This window comes from Phascolarctos cinereus, unplaced genomic scaffold, assembly GCF_003287225.1.
Source record: "Phascolarctos cinereus isolate Bilbo 61053 unplaced genomic scaffold, phaCin_HiC Scaffold_4;HRSCAF=312, whole genome shotgun sequence".
Lineage (NCBI taxonomy): Eukaryota > Metazoa > Chordata > Mammalia > Diprotodontia > Phascolarctidae > Phascolarctos > Phascolarctos cinereus.
In genome coordinates this window covers 125,290,452-125,307,232 of record NW_027555847.1, presented here as the reverse complement: position 1 = coordinate 125,307,232, position 16,781 = coordinate 125,290,452, and the positions used below count along the sequence as shown (strand labels likewise).

Genomic DNA, 16,781 nt, shown 5'->3' with positions numbered 1-16,781 from the left:
TGTCTGACCCAAGTCTCTTCCCACTCCAACCCCTCCTCCATTCAGCTACTAAAGTGATTTTCCTAAAGCATACGTCCGACTGTATCACTCCCCTACTCGAGTCAACTCTAGTGGCTCCCTGTTATTTCCAGAATCAAATACAAAGCACTGTTTGGCATTCAAACCCCTTAATAACCTAGCTCCTCTTCCTTTCTGACATGGACTCTTTGAATCAGTGACACTGGCCTTCTGGCTGTTCCATGAACAAGACTCTCCATCTCTTGGCTCTGGGCATTTTATATGGCTGTCCCTCATGCTGAGAATGCTCTCCCTTCTCTGCTGTGTTGGCCTCCCTGCCTTCCTTTAAGTCCCAACTAAAATCCTGCCATCTACAGGAAGTCTTCCCCAATCCCTCTCAAATACAGTGCCTTCCTTCTGTTCATTATTTCCTATTTATCCTGTATATAGCTTGCTTAGTATATATTTGTTTGCATGTTGTCTCCCCCATTAGCCTGTGAGCTCCTTGAGGGCAGGGACTATCTTCTGCCTGTTTTTATATCCCCAGTGCTTAGTACAGCATCTGGCACATAGTGGCTACTGAATATTTATTTTTTTCTTTCTACCATATTTCTGCTCACACTGTATTCCCTATGTCTAGAATGTCCTCCCTACTCATCCACCTATTATATTCACACCTATCATTGAAAGCAGAACTCAGCACTAGCTCCTTCAGGAGCCCCTCCCTCATCATAGATCTTTGCTTATTTTTAGTTTTCTGTCTGTTCTCTCTCTGTGCCAGACAGTAAGTTCCACAAAGGCTGGAACTGTGGCCAATCAATAATCTTGATCTCCCTCAGTGCCTATGCACATTTAATAAACATTTGTTGAACTGTACTGGCAGGTAAGGTTCACAATCCAGAGGACAGGCAGCAAGGAGTTAACTAAAGAGACCAAACTAAATGACCAAGGGAAAAGGAATCAAGGGCTGGAGCCAGCAATGGAACCAGGCAACAAAGAGTCAGAAACCCAGGTCAGAGTTAGGGAGTTATCCAGATAAGGGATCTGTGTAAGGAGTGCGGGGACCCTAATGACTACAACAGAGTTTGAGGCTGGGCCGAGGGCTTCTAAGTCTGGAAATTTCCACATACTTCTTTCTTAGGGCCAGAGATAGTTTTAGTACACACGCAGGCTTTACCACATTTCATTAGGCAAAGGAGGGAACACTTTCATTTGGGGAGAAAAAAAAACAGATTTCATAGATGACATGGCATTTAAGATGAGCTTTGGAGCAAAACTGGGATTTCATTAAGTAAAAGGGCACAGTACAAACCAGACATCAGGGTAGGCCTGTGTAGTTGTACAGGGGAGGGAGAGGGCAGAATGTGATTAAAGAAAAATGGGTCCAATTTGACGGGAATCTAGTGTATATAAAGGAGACAAATGTGATATTTACAGCTGGAGAGGTAAGCTGGAGCCAGACTATGGAAAGCCTTGTGACAGAGGCAAATAAGTACAGGTGGCTGAAGTGGGCAGTGAGACATCCAATTTTTATTTTTCAGTAAAGTCTGTGTGATGCTGTTAGTGTAAAGGTTATAAATTCATTCCAGGGGGGCGGAGCCAAGATGGCGGAGTGAAAGCAGTGACTTGATTGAGCTCTCCCCCCAAACCCCTCCAAATACCTATAAAAAATGGCTCTAAACAAATTCTAAAGCAGCAGAACCCACAAAAAGACAGAGTGAAGCAAATTTCCAGCTCAAGACAACCTGGATGGTTAATCAGAAAGGTATTTCACGCTGGGCGGGGAGAGGAGCGGTGGGCGCACAGGCCGCAGTGAAGCTGGGGTGGCTTCCAGACCTCTCAACCGACAAACACCCAAGACAACTTAGAAGGTCAGTGGGAAAAATCTGTTTCTGCAGTGCTGAGAGAGGAGCTAGGTCAGAGCCAGCTCCAGAGCGCAGAGTGCAGAGCACCAGGGCAGTGGCTGCTGAGCTTCCAGCCCACAGACTGAGGGGGAATCCAGTGGCTGATCAGAGAGGGATTTCAGGGATCTGTTTGCCAGTGCTGAGGCAGGAATCTCTTGCCTTGCCCGTGCTTGGATCTGGGTCACAGTTCTGGGCAGCAATGCTGGGGTGAGAAGGAGCATTGGCGTGGTGGAGCTTGTAGTGGCAGTGAAGAGGAAACCTTCTTCACAGTTCCAGGACAAAAAGGAGTGCTTGTGGTCACTAACAGACCAGAGCACAGGCCAGGAAAGGAGTAAACACCTCGCCCCTTATCATACCACCTTGCAAGAACTGAAAATTTTCAGGTCCCTACAAGTATCTCTGAAAACAGCTGTATAAACCCCCGAAGCTTGGGACAGTACATTCTCCACATTGGAAGCAGACTCTTACCTTAACAAAGAGTTTAAGACTCAAGTAATTGGCTGGGATCATGAGCAAGCAGCGCAAAAAGAGTCAGACTATAGTATCTTACTTTGGTGACAAAGAAGATCAAAACATACAACCAGAAGAAGACAACAAAGTCAAAGCTCCTACATCCAAAGCCTCCAAGAAACATATGAATCAGTCCCAGGCCTTGGAAGAGCTCAAAAGGGATTTTGAGAAGCAAGTAAGAGAAGTAGAGGAAAAACTGGGAAGAGAAATGAGAGTGATGCAAGAAAACCATGAAAAACAAGATTAAGGCTTAAAGGAGACCTAAAAAAATACCGAAGAAAATAACACCTTAAAAAATAGCCTAACCCAAATGGCAAAAGAGGTCCAAAAATCCAATGAGGAGAAGAATGCCCTAAAAAGAAAAATTGGCCAAAGGGAAAAGGAAGTCCAAAAGATTACTGAAGAAAATACTTCCTGAAAAATCAGAATAGAGCAATTGGAAGCTAGTGACTTTATGAGAAATCAAAACACTGTAAAACAAATCCAAAAGAATGAAAAATTAGAAAATAATGTGAAATATCTCACTGGAAAAACAACTGACCTGGAAAATAGGTCCAGGAGAGAGAATTTAAAAATTATTGGACTATCTGAAAGCCATGATAAAAAAAAGTGCTTAGACATCATCTTTCAAGAAATTATCAAGGAAAACTGCCCTGATATTTTAGAACCAGAGGGCAAAATAGAGATCCCCAAAGGAAAACTCCTAGGAATACTGTAGCCGAATTTCAGAGTTCCCAGGTCAAGGAGAAAATATTACAAGCTGCCAGAAAGAAACAATTCAAGTATTGTGGAAACGCAATCAGGATAACACAAGATTTAGTAGCTTCTACATTAAAGGACCGCAGGGCATGGAATATAATATTCCGGAGGGCAAAGGACATAGGATTACAACCAAGAATCACTTACCCAGCAAAACTGAGTATAATCCTTCAGGGGGAAAAAAATGGTCATTCAGTGAAATAGAGGACTTTCAAGCATTCTTGGTGAAAAGACTAGAGCTGAATAAAAAATTTGACTTTCAAACACAAGACTCAAGTGGAACATGAAGAGGTAAACAGGAAAGAGAAATCATAAGAGACTTATTAAGGTTGAACTGTTCATTCCTGCATGGAAAGATGATATTTATAACTCATGAGACTTTGTCAGTATTAGGGTAGTTGAGGAAAAATTATATGTATGTATAGTAGATAGATAGATAGATAGAGGGCACAGGGTGAGTTGAAGATGAAGGGGTCATATCTGGAGAATAAAATTAAGGGATGAGAGAGATTATACTAGGAGAAGAAGAAAGGGAGAGGTAGAATGGGTAAATTATCTCACAAAAAACAGAAAAGAAAAGTCTCTTACAGTGGAGGGGAAACGGGGAAGGTGAGAGGGAATGAATGAATTTTATTCTCATAGGATTTGGCTTAAGGAGGGAATAACACACACATTCAATTGGGTATGGAAATCTGTCTTACTCTATAGGAAAATGGGGGGGAAGGGGACAAAAGAGCAGGGGGATGATAGAGAGGAGGGCAGATTGGGAAAGGGGTAATCAGAAGCAAATACTTCTGAGGAGGACAGGGTCAAAAGAAAGAATAGAATAAATGGGAGGGCAGGATAGGATTAAGGGAAATAGTTTTTCACATGTCTACTATAGAAGTGTTTTGCATAACTGTACATGTATAACCTATATTGAGTTGCTTGCCTTTTCAATGAGGGTGGGTGGGGAGGGAGGAAGAGAGAAAATCTAGAACCCAAAGTTTTAAAAACACATGTTTATAAAAAAAGTTTTCACATGCAACTGGGAAATAAGAAATACAGGAAATGGGGTACAGAAGTCTATCCTGCCCTACAGGAAAACAGAAGGGGATGGGAATAAGAGAAGGGGGGGAGAAATAGAAGAGAAGGCAGACTAGGAGAAGGGGTGTTCAGAATGCATGCCATCTTGGGGTGGGGGGAGGGGTGAGATGGGGTGAAAATTTTGAACTCAAAATCAAAATCTTGTGGAAGTAAATGTTGAAAACTAAAAATAAATAAATTTATATTTAAAAAAATTCATTCCAGATGACTACCAGTCAATTTACTTATCCATTAAATATTACATCTAAATACTTGCTGTGTGGAGTTGGTTAATGGATGAACAACACATTAATAACTTTTATTCAAAATCTCACTGGTTCAGTACAACAGAACTCCTTTGAAGCTGTCATCCTAAGAATATGCATGGAAATTGAGCCATAAAGTCAACATTTTGGATTTCTGACAATATTGGAGAGTTAACAGGATGATTTGAAGATTTCATTTGCAGTATTCTGCTGAGCTGATGGAAACACCTGCTTGAGGGATATAAGGTCATGGAGGTGTCCATATTTTAAATATTACATTTTAATGATTTTTTTTCCTGTAGTTTTGAACTTTAAAAAAATCCTATGACATTTCAAAAGTACATGTTTCTTTCAACTCTACCTGAGAGCAAAAGCAGAATCACCAAATTAGTACAGAAGTGATCATGAAGGATCAGTTGCTAGATAGCCTATCTCTGAGTTAGGAGGAAAAAGCACATGTTATATAGCTAAGCTCCCTCTGAATTACATTCTGCCTTAATGAATTTCAGTTTATCCCTCCTTAATGTTAGAGATGCATGAAGAGATAATATTCCTATGTTATATCTTAGGTCAGCGTACCTTTAGTGACTTAATAGGAATCTTGTCATGTGAAAATTTAGATAAATACTGTCTATCATGTCAAATATAAAAAGAAACAATTTTGATATCCACTAATTATTGTTTTTGTGGGACACTGGAATCTACTTTTATAAATTTCAAGCAATTTGTGATACTTAAAACAAGTAAAGTGCCTTTTCTTGCACCAGTTTGAGATTTGCCATACCCAAGGACAGGACGAAGGTCTATATATTGTTAAAAAGTTCAAATTTATTGATCTTAGATTACATTATTACTCTGCCTTCAGGAAAAGACTATGCTGTTGCATTACAGATGTTTTTAATTCCTCTTTTAATAATAGTTATGACCACCAGAAACTGACAGAGAAGCTGATATCCAAAGCTCGCACATAGTGCCAATACTTAACTGGAATAAACAGAATCTGCCCAGGATTCAAAATACATGACTGATATGAGGCCTTAGTAAATTTGGGGAATTTAATTAAATTGGGATTTTCCGCATCCACCTAAAAACAAAAGAAACCAGTTAGCTGTATTATGATTAATGAAAGAAAAGTGACAGCATCTACAACTATACCATAAATATTTCACCTGGCTAGTATTGTGAAGGAGTTGTGTTTCATGTGGATATAAAGACTCTGATTCTTCTGGAGAGTACAACTGGATGTATTTTCTTCCAAGTACCTGAAAAGAGAGTCTTCATCTGTCAGTTGGTATTTTAGTTGTAGAAAGAATTTAATTTTAAGGTAATTAATAATATGCTATTTATATAGTGACCAAGCAGTAGAAATATAGGGTGTCCCAGAAGTCTCACTGAAGTGTTAAGCTATTAAGCTTTGGGGACACCCCATATAATCAAGGTGAACACATAAAAATGAATTTAGTCTGACTTTTGCTAATTTGGTACTATGATTAACATATTACGATAAAGAACCTCTCTCCAGACTTTGCTCCATTTGTGAAAGTCAGAAAGGTCAATGTCTGAAACAAAGAATACAATTGTCTATTCTTAAAAGTTCCAGTGAAATCGCTTAAGCAAGAATTAAAATTAAATGGTGGGCAGTCATAATCAGCTTCAAATCTAATGAATAATATGGGCATGACATAGTAGATGAAAAAAGCACATATAATACCAATGAGTTGTCTTTTTAAAAATTTCAAATGTCACTGGCACTAATTTAACTTGTTACGTTGTACATCTGAAATAAAGACCATGGGATTATGGGATTAGAGAAAAAGTGAATTCACTCAAATTGGTAAAATGTGTTTTATCATGCAACTTCGTCATGACTAATTTATCTTCTCCATTTAATGAACACAATGGTACAAGGCACTAAATTAATATAGATAATTCTATGAGAATAAATGGCATTTGAACATAGCATGTCCTTCTATCTACTATTACCATAAAAGAGTGACAGCTACCTTAACTAATATTTTCTAATAAAAATATAGGTGCCTTTAGTGCCATTTTATAGTCTGAGTTAAAAAGTGCTCTGTAGTTTAAGTTTTTGATACTGTGCTTCTCAGACTGATTGCTGTTTTGTTTTTTTAAGAACTTATATTACTTCAGCAAAAATTTGTTAAGTGCCTCTATTTTGTACACTATGGTACACTAGGGGCAGACTTAATACAAAAATAACTGGCATAGTCTTTGCCTTCAAGAAATTTACAGTCTAGTAAAATATAATCTGGTAGATGCACTTAATGAGGGTGACAATTTTCTGTGTTCTTTCTTGAGAATTTTTGTACTTAAAAAATACAGAGTAGGACATGTGCTCTTTCCAACTCAGATGATTTATTAGTAAGCCAGTTACTGCTGAGTGAGTAAATTATTCCCTCATTAGTCACCTAAGAGGGCACATTTTTTTAGGCCACTTAAGAAACTGGAACAGTAATTTACTAAATGGACCAAATGCAGCCTGTTCGCTTACAAGAATTAATGTAATTACAAAGTATTTAAGTTATAGGGGAGTAAATGGCTTAGTGAATAGAATATGGCCTATATGTAACTGAGAGCCCAGGGATAGATAATGTATTATAGTGGATAACCCAACTGCTAAAAGCATAGAATTCTGTGGATGGGATGGGCCCAAAAAACAGATACATATATTTTTCATGGCTGATTTAAAAAAAAAACCACTAAGACTATACTGACCCCATGAAAATAAAGATTCTTTTAAATTATATTTAAATTCTTTAAAATGCTGATTTGATGATGATAGTGATGACAGCACAAACCTGGGCTAAAAAATTCTGCTGTGGATCTTGGTGAAGAGGAGAGATGGTTCCTGCTGGACCAAACCAGGCATTAATAGTTATGTCTTCTTCTTCGCCATTACCGAGACAGCAGTAATCTGGTATACAAATATCTTGCTTCAGTTCTGGAATCTGTCCCAGTCAAACCAATTATAAAAGATTACAGTCAGGTGCTACATGTTAAAGACAAGAATCAGTTTCAATTATGAAAATTTAAAATAAAATTGGGGCTATATGATTCAAGATTAAAGGCTCTGCAAGTAATATTAGCTTACCTATCTCAGGCTTTACAAAGGCATTTTCAACAGGCTAACTTATAATCAAAATACCATAAATGTGGCATGTAGGTGAGTTAATATCCACTTAAGATTTTCATTAGCTCAATTTTGTTTTACTTTCATAGCCAGACTGTGCATTAACATGGTGTTTTGCATTTAATTTCCTAGGTTTATGGTTCTAAAAGAGATTTTTCTTTTAGGTACAAAACCAAAGCTTCCATAAAGTTTTCATTAAGTTCAGGGGATGTTTCATGAGCCCATCAGGCAATCTTGGATGTTAACCTTTGACAAATATGCTCAATTTTTAAACAAGAGTTAAAAAAACTAAGAACAAATCTATACTAATTTTTAGCCACTTCCTAATCTGATTATCTGAAAACCATAACTAACTGACAACAGTAATGACTGCTTTACTGCCCATCTTACAGTCTACTTTATTAATCATGAACCCACAAAAGAGAAATATTCTGAACCAGACAGTATTGAAGATATAAAAATGGGGTCACTAAGGAAACCAAGTTTGCTGTTTTAACTTACACATTTTCTGAGTATAATAAATATATTCAGACACTTCTTTAGTCTGGGTAATAGACTCCAATAGCATAAATATATTCAGATTTACACTTGGATTTCAACATAATACTAAACATTTCCTTCTCATGTTAAAAATGAAAATTAGTTTAAAAATGAGAGTTGTGGAAGAAGAAAGCAATTCTCCAAAAGCATCGTATAAATCATAACATCAAAAAGTACTATGTAATAGATAAGATTTCAATAATTAAATTTGTTTTATTTTCCAACATTCCTGATTACATAAGTGTCAGAAATGATTTAACTTTTAGCATAGCAGTACTAAGAGGTTTATATAAAAGTACAAGAGAAACTTCCCAGTGACTATGGCAATTTGAAGACTAGAAGTTACAGAACTTTTGGCAGTCTAGATTAGTAGGGAGGATTTCCTCATCAGGAGTTCCTTATATCAATAAAATCACAAGTATGGGCCCCCCAAAAATGTAAGAGAAGACAACTGATGTTATTTTTCAATTACTTTTTAATAAATGATCAATTATTTTAGAAGTCTCGACTGGTCTTGAGTGTAATTAAAGCTAATAGTTCAACTGAACAATTATTATAAGCATTTATTAGGCACTTAGGTTCCTGGTATTATGCTGAATGCTAATGATATATAGAAAAAGTATAAAGTTTCTGTTATTAATGAGTTTACATTCTGATAGCTAATAATAATAATAAGAGCTAACATTTATAGAGTGTTTACATATGTAATATCATCTGACTGCAGTAGGGGAGACAACCATGTAGACTAATAGATATGAAGATGGGAAAGAGAACGTTTGTGAAGCTGAAGGGGTGTGGGAAAGGTCTCTTTCACAGGTTACACTTGATTTCAATCTTATAGGATGCCAGGGATTCTAAGAAATAGAGGTGAAAAAGGAATGCATCCTAGGCCTGGGGGACAGCTAACACAAAGGCAGAGAGATAGGAGACAGACCATTATGCCATTATGGCTGGACTATAATCGTTGTCATTCTTGATTCCTTTCTCTCACTCACCCCACACTTCCAGTCATTTGCCAAATCTTGTTTCTACCTCTACAACATTTCCATATTTACCCCCTTCTCTCTATTCACACAGATCAGGCCTCTGTCACTTTTAGCCTGTGCTGTTGACTAACCTCCAGAGCACCTTCTCTGCCACACTCCTGCACCTTGTACCTTCTCTTCTACCACTCCACTTTCGGCTCCTTTTCAGTACTGTCTTCTCCCATTAGAACGTAAGCTCTTTGAAGACAGAGACTATATTTCTTTCTTGCTTCTTCTCTCTGTATTCCCACTGATTAGCACAGTGCCTGCCTGCCTGCCTGCCTGACTAGGTGATGTGGAAGGTAGTAATGTGTAGGAAAATTAGAAAGACAGGAAGGGGCTAAGTTGTGAAGAGCTTTAAATACTTAAAAAGAAAACGAATTTCTATTTTATTCTAGTGGCAATAAGGACCCGTTGGGATCTGCTGAGTGGGGAGTATTACAGTTGTAGCTGTGATGTTAGATGTGACTTTGGCAGCAGCAGAGGATGGGTTGGAATGCCTCACATTAGGAGGCTTTTAAACTAGCACAGGCTAAAAGTGACAAGGGCCTGATCTGTGTGAATAGAGAGAAGGGGATATATATATATGGAAATGTCGTAGAGGTAGAAACAAGATCTGGCAAATGACTGGAAGTGTGGGGTGAGTGACAGAAAGGAATCAAGAATGACACTGAGGTTTTGACCCTGGGTTACTGGAAGGACATGGTACCTTTGATAGTAAAAAGCAAGTATGGAAAAGTATGTGAGTCAATAAACATTTATTAAGTGCCAGCTATGTCCCTGGCCCTGTGCTAAGCAATGGGGATATAAAGAAAAGCAAAAAACTGTCCTTGTTCTTGAGGGGCTGACAATCTGATGGAAAGGGACTAGTTATGTTTTGTATATGTTGAGTTTTAAGATACATGTGGGACATCCAGTTCAAAATGTCAGATTATTGATAGAAGGTCTTGACTGGTCTTGAGAGTAGGTAAGGCTAATAATAATTTAGTGCACAGTATCATTTACATAGGAAGGAGGGGAAGGGAATAAGCATTTGTATTTATATTTTAGTTGCTTCTTTGTAAATAAGAGGCTTTTAAAGCGCATGGTACAGTGGAAACAGCACTATAATTGCAGCTAAAAAATCAAGTCAGGTCCTGGATTCTGCCACTTATTTGTTGTAAGAATTTTAGCAAATCACCTAACATTTCTGAGCTTCATTTTCCTTATTCATAAAATGAGAATAATTCTATTTTGCTGCTACATTACAGCACTGTTGCCAGGGAAGTGCTTTGTAAACTGTAAACCACTATGTAAAAGTGAATACATTACTGATGTTTTAAGAAAGGTGGGGGAGGAGGGCAAAGGGAGAATTGGTGTCAACCAACCTTTGCACTGAGACATACTGGGCATCTGGGAGCAGTATGTGTACAATCAATGCTTTCCTGAGGGTGTGTGTGTGTGTGTGTGTGTGTGTGTGTACGTGTGCGTGCATGCACAATATGCAGAAAGGAAACTGGGGAGTATAAAGAGGCGAGGAGTATAAAGAGGTGAGGGGGAACTGAAGATCAAATTCATGTACCTCCTAGTGTTGCTTGGCACAAAGTCCTTGGCCTTGCTTATTTTTACCTCTATACCTAGACAATGTAATTACTAAGTCAGGTTTGGAAAACTGCAAATTTAAATCTAATATACTTCAGTTTATCCTTAAGCCCAGGAATCAGAAGCTGCTAAGATGGCAGTAAGGGTAGGACTACTACGCTGCTACCAAAGAGAGTAGCATTTCTTGGGTGTACGGTGGTACATTGGAAAAAGCAATTCCATCTGAATTCAATTTCTAAAACCATAAGCAACTACCGTGTGAAAGACAATGAACTAGGCCTGGGACTACAAAGACAAAAATGAGCTAGTCCCTTCTTTCAAACAGCTCCACTCTATATTTAAACCATAAGAGGCAGTATGGAGGGACTGGGGTTCAAATCTCAGCTCTTACACTTACTAGCGGTACAATTAACCTCTCTGACACTCACTTTCTTCACATGTAAAAACAGAAATAAAATATTTGCTTTGCACAGCCCGTTACAGAGTTGCTGTGAGAATATGACATAATGTACAGGATGAAATTTGTAAACTTTAAAGTACTATCTTGTGTCAGCTAGTATTCCTAGTAGAATGTAAGCTTCCTGAGGGCAGGGAATATCTCATCTTTATGTGTGAATTTCTCATATGTAGGAACATATTTATGTGTGTGTGTGTGTGTGTGTGTGTGTATGTGTGTGTGTGTGTGTGTGTATAAAATCTCATTTATATATGAATATCTCATTTATCTTTATATCCCCAGGATGAAGCACCTAACAATATCTAGCACATAGTAAGTATGTGGACTTAACAAATGTTTACTGAACTGAACTGATTAAGGCACAAATCCTGGGTCTGTAATTTACTACCTGTGTGACCTTTGGCAAACTATTTAACTTATTTGGCCTGATTCTTAGGCTATTTCTCTGCACTACGTATTATAGGGCAATTGCTTTTGACAAAAGATTATTTCAGGTTTTCTCCCAATCTTGCTGTCTTGATTCTGCTCTAGTATTTTTGATGTATTATTAAAGAATGCATTTTTTTTTTTGCAAGATGTCTAATGCTTTGCCAGGGTTTTCCAGATTCCGCTCTAAGCTTATCCAGTTCATTCCTTTGCTGCTCCTTCAGGCTTTTTTTTAAGTTAGGCCTTCCAACCACACTTGGGGTTCCAGTGTCTACTCTACTCTTTTTTCTGGAGTTCTAGATAATGCAAAATTTATTTTCTTTTTGAATTTTATCCTAGGATTTTACTACTCCATGGTATTTTTTCATTGTATTAGGTGGTTTTCTTTTCTTACTCGTTTTCACCTTCAGTCTCACCACTGTTTTTTTTATTTTGCTCTCCTCGCTAAGGGAATGGCTAACCATTGGCAGCAAAACCTCCAACCTGAAGAGATGACTATAAAAATTAATACTTCAGTCAACTCTCAGCTCTGAAACTACTTTATACACTTTTGGCATTTCAGGGAAACGTTCAGCACCACCAAGCCCAGCTTCATGCTATTCTGGCAAAGTCCAACTCTCTTCTACCCATATGTTAAACTTCCCATTAGCCTGGAAATTAATTAGATTCTTTCTCGAGGTTTGACCCTTATTTGTGTTTGTTAGTAGAAAAATTAGCCAGATGAGCTCATCTTTTTCTAAGAGGCTTTGGTCTATGGAATCTATATACATAAAATACTAAATACCAATTGATTTATTTTCTAACCCCACCACGGCTCTACTCTGATGGCTTCATTATATGAGTGATTCTGTTTTCTTGAAGAATATGGCTGATCCTACCAAGATGGAAAGATTTTGAATTTGGGCCTAGTGATGGACTTTGTGTATATCATTTGAGGGGCATACTTGCTATGATGAAGAGACATGAATTATTTTGGCCATAGCAATTCAAGAAATTGTTTAATAAGGAATAAAGGGATTGTAATGTCTCTTGGTGGGAGGTCTATCTACATAGACGAAATTACACATCTCCAAAGTACTGAAGAAAGTATTTGCTAGGAAAATTTTGAAGTTGTAGCCTGCTCATATGACAGAAACTGTGGAATGTGAATGTAACATATGAATGGCTAACTTTGATTTTTTTTTAACATGGACTCTTTTTTTTTTTTGTAGTGAGATTGTTAATCTGACAATAAATTCCCATAATTTCCTAAAAATTCTCTTTAAAATATAGGGACAGTAATATAATTTGGAAATTCCTCACTCACAGATATGGTATGGTGAATACAATGATTAAGAATCAGGAAATCTTGCCACTGGTTATGGCTCTGCCATTCACTAGCTGTTTGACCTTGGAAACATAAGTCGCTTACCCCATCAGGCCTCTCATTTTGCAGATGAGAGGACTGGCCCAACTAATCTCAACAGTCCCTCTAAAAGTAGCTCTAACATTTTGTGGTTTCTGCTGCATCCCTATCATATGGATACATTCTAAATGTCTCTGCTGGATTTAAACTTTCCTCAATACTACTTTCACCATGTTACACTCCTGTTCAAAAAATTCATCGGTTGCCTACTGCTTGCTAACTATAGCTCACGTCTAAAAAGGTTATCTGTTATTATGCGTTAAAGCCCAGATTCGTTCACATGGAATTCCAAGGCCTCTACGATATGGCCTACATCTATCTATGGCTCAAATTCCTATTGTTCCTCCTGTCATACTAGTCTACTCGCTGCTCACGAGCACATCTTGGATGGGTCTGCTGGGGTTTTTTGTTTTGCACACTATTCTGCTCACCGGGAACATACTTCCTCTTCCTGTCTATCTTTTTGAACCTAATCATCCTTCGAGACTTTAGCTCATGTCTTGCTCTAGAAAGCCATCCCTACCTACCCTACAATGATCTTTTCTTCCTTTGAACTCCAATGACACTTGTCTGTACCACCCACTTGGAACTTACCATAGAATATTTATTATTATTACTACTTTTAAAAAACCAGACCTGTGATTTTATTGGTGTATCCTTGTGGGGAAACTTCCTTTAAAAATGCAGCTCATTAACTGCTCTGCAATTTAGAGAGTGAGCTACTCACAGAGAGGTTAAGTGATTTGCTCAAGGTCACAAAGCCAGTTAAATTTCAGGGTCAAGACTTGAACCCAAAAAGAAGAAATGCAATCCATACACTTACCTGATCAAATAATTGGTGCTGAGCAAGGTATCCAATGTCATTCTCCTATTTTGAGGGAGGAAGAACAGAAGATCAAAGAGAAGATGGTGATATGCAGGAATCAGTTGTGACTATATGATGTCACTGTGATCAAGCTATTATTGAAGCTATTATTTAAAAAACTATCAATTTGGACTATAACTTACTGTTCTGGGAATGAATGTCCTTTATGGGGAGGAAGTAGGGCTGGGGAGGGGGAGATGCAGGGTTACAGCATAAAGCTCTCCCAGCTAGGTTAGCTCCTTAATGGAGTGAACTGTAATGGCACTATGTTTGCTTTCTAATCAGCAGCTGTCATTCTTCAGTCTTCCCAATCAGTGCATTATATAAATAGCTATTTCACTTCAGCACTAGGAAAACCCATTACTTTAATAAAAGTACTCACACTTAATTCCATGTCCCAAGCTTAATATTAAGAAATATGACCATGTTCACCCACAATATAACTCTTTGTGATAAGATCAGAGACAGGATATTAGGTTTTGCACCATGGTAATTCTGATTTTTGTGACAAAAGTTAGTGATTTTAATGTTCCTAAGTGAATTTTCACTTTTTGTACTGGTGTAAATGAGCATTCATGGAGTCTAAAATCTGTCAAAATAATACAAGTTTACATTTATATATCACTTGAAAGTTTACAATGAATTTTTTCTTAAAACAGGCCTATAAAGCAGGCTTGTTCACATTTTAGAGATGAGGAAACTGATACTCAGGTTAAATGACTCATCCAAGGTCATACAGTTAGTATCAGAACTGGGTGAACCCAGATCTTCTTGCCATTAAATTCAGTGCTCTTTCTACCCTATCAAACAATGCCTCTGGAATAATGAAAGAGTGGACTGAGCACTGGGCTTGGAATCAAGAAGACTCATCTTCATGAGTTCAAATCGAGTCTAGACACTTAACTCTGCTTGCCTCAGTTCCTCATCTATAAAATGGGCTGGAGAAGGAAATGGTAAACCACTCCAGTACCCTTGGCAAGAAAACTGTAAATGGAGTTATGAAGAACCAGACATGACTGAAACAACTCAACAACAACAAATACAACATGACAATCATTTGGAGTTGATGGTCTTGCTTGAAGGATACGAGTAAGAAAAAAAAAGGAAGATAAGAGTAAGATATGGAAACATCATAGAACATATCCTCAGTAGAAGTCCTACTTGTATACCTCATTATGGTGTGATGATGGCTCTGTGTTCTTGAAGGCTATGCTACTACAGCACAAATCTGGTAGATTTTAGCAAGTTGGAAAGGAGCTCAGTGGCCATTCAGTGCATCCCAATATACAAATAAGAATCCTTTCTAAAACATACGCAAATGGCTATCCAGCCTTTATTTGTTGAAGACTTTCAGTGAAAGGGAATTTACTACTTCCCAAGGCAAGCCATTATACCTTTGGATACCTCTATTTATTAGGAAGTTTTTCCTTATGTAAAGTCTAAATTTGCTTCTTTGCAACATCAACCCACTGACCCTAGTTTTGCCCTGGGGGTGAGCCCTAGCAGAAATAGTCTAATTTTATGACAACTGACAGGCCTTTACTTACTTGAAGACAGCTGTCATGTCTCTCTGAAGTTATCTTTCTGTGCTAAAAATTCCCAGTTATTTCAACAGATCAAATGTAGCATGATCTCAATGCCATTCACCATCTTGTTAGGAGTATCTACGATGTTCTAGAGCTTAATAAATTAAGGGCAATGAAACCTGAATACAAGATTATATAGAAGACCTTACTCTCTATTGGAATTCCTTCTCAATTTGGACTCTATCATAGATTGAACATTTTTTGTGAGCTTACAGCTTCCTGTTTTATGCCCTGCTTTATATTAATAATCAGAGGATTGCCAAACAAGGTTATCTGTTATTATATCTTGTAGAATTCTGACATATGCATGCATGGTTTTTACACATCTTATTGGATGAGTGCCTTTAAAGTGGCATTTTGCTTTACTGAATAAAATTTTCACTTATAATACAAACTTAATAACTACATTAAGCTATTTCAGTCAATTGTATAACGTTCTGGAATATTGCTTGTGAAAGTCCACCTTTTCCCTTCAAATATCTTCAACAAATATGTCCTTGATGCATGTTTATTCTCATAAACATTTTTTTTGTAGAAGGAAAAGTAGGTATTCAGATGAGGAATTATTGATTTGCTCCTGGTATTCTTTTTTTTTTTTTTGGTGGGGGGGAGAGTTAATAGTATGGACTGAGATATTTTTTCTTCCATGATTTTGGCAGCTTCCCCTCCCTCTTTTAGATACCCTGAGAACTCTTCTGAGATCTGATCTCTCCTCTTCTCTAATCCTTGCCCTTTTTTCATTTGAGACCATCAAAACATAACAAATCACTCCCAAACCTTACCCCCAATTATGATAGAGTAAAGAGAAGCTACAATTATCATCTTCCTATGTAAGAATGTAAAGTTATTCTTTAATCCCTTATGATTGATTGCTTACTCATGTTTACCTTTTTTATGCTTCTCTTGACTCTTGTGTTTATATTTCAAACTTTCTACTTAGCTCTGGTCTTTGCATCAGGAATGCTTAGAAGTCCCCTATTTCATTAAAGATCCATCTTCCCCCCCCCTGAAGATTATACTCAGTTTTGCTGGGGAGGCGATTCTTGGTTGTAAGTCAATATCCTTTGCCTTCTGGAATATCATGTTCCAAGCTCTCCCTCCCTTTGAAGTAGTGGCTGGTAAAACTTGTGTAATCCTGACCTTGTCTCCTCAGTACTTTTATTCTTTCTTTCTGGTTGCTTGCAGTATATTTTTCCTTGACCTGGGAGTTCTAGATTTTGGCTATAATGTTCCTGAGAGTTTTA

General features: G+C 37.6%; 1 protein-coding gene across 8 annotated transcripts in view; it reads right to left on the bottom strand.

Moving 5' to 3' along the window:
* Nucleotides 1–5,309: 5,309 nt before the first annotated feature.
* KDM8 (lysine demethylase 8) overlaps nt 5,310–16,781 on the bottom strand; it is a 28,403-nt gene continuing 16,931 nt past the window's right edge. For all 8 annotated transcript variants that reach the window (XM_021006335.2, XM_021006333.2, XM_078152517.1 and 5 more), the window contains 4 exons: nt 13,910–13,954; nt 7,321–7,470; nt 5,671–5,763; nt 5,310–5,585 (listed from right to left, as the gene is read on the bottom strand). In XM_021006335.2, coding sequence (XP_020861994.1) covers nt 5,421–5,585; nt 5,671–5,763; nt 7,321–7,470; nt 13,910–13,954 — 453 coding nt within the window. In that variant the 3' untranslated portion in view covers nt 5,310–5,420. The remainder of the gene's footprint in view (nt 5,586–5,670; nt 5,764–7,320; nt 7,471–13,909; nt 13,955–16,781) is intronic.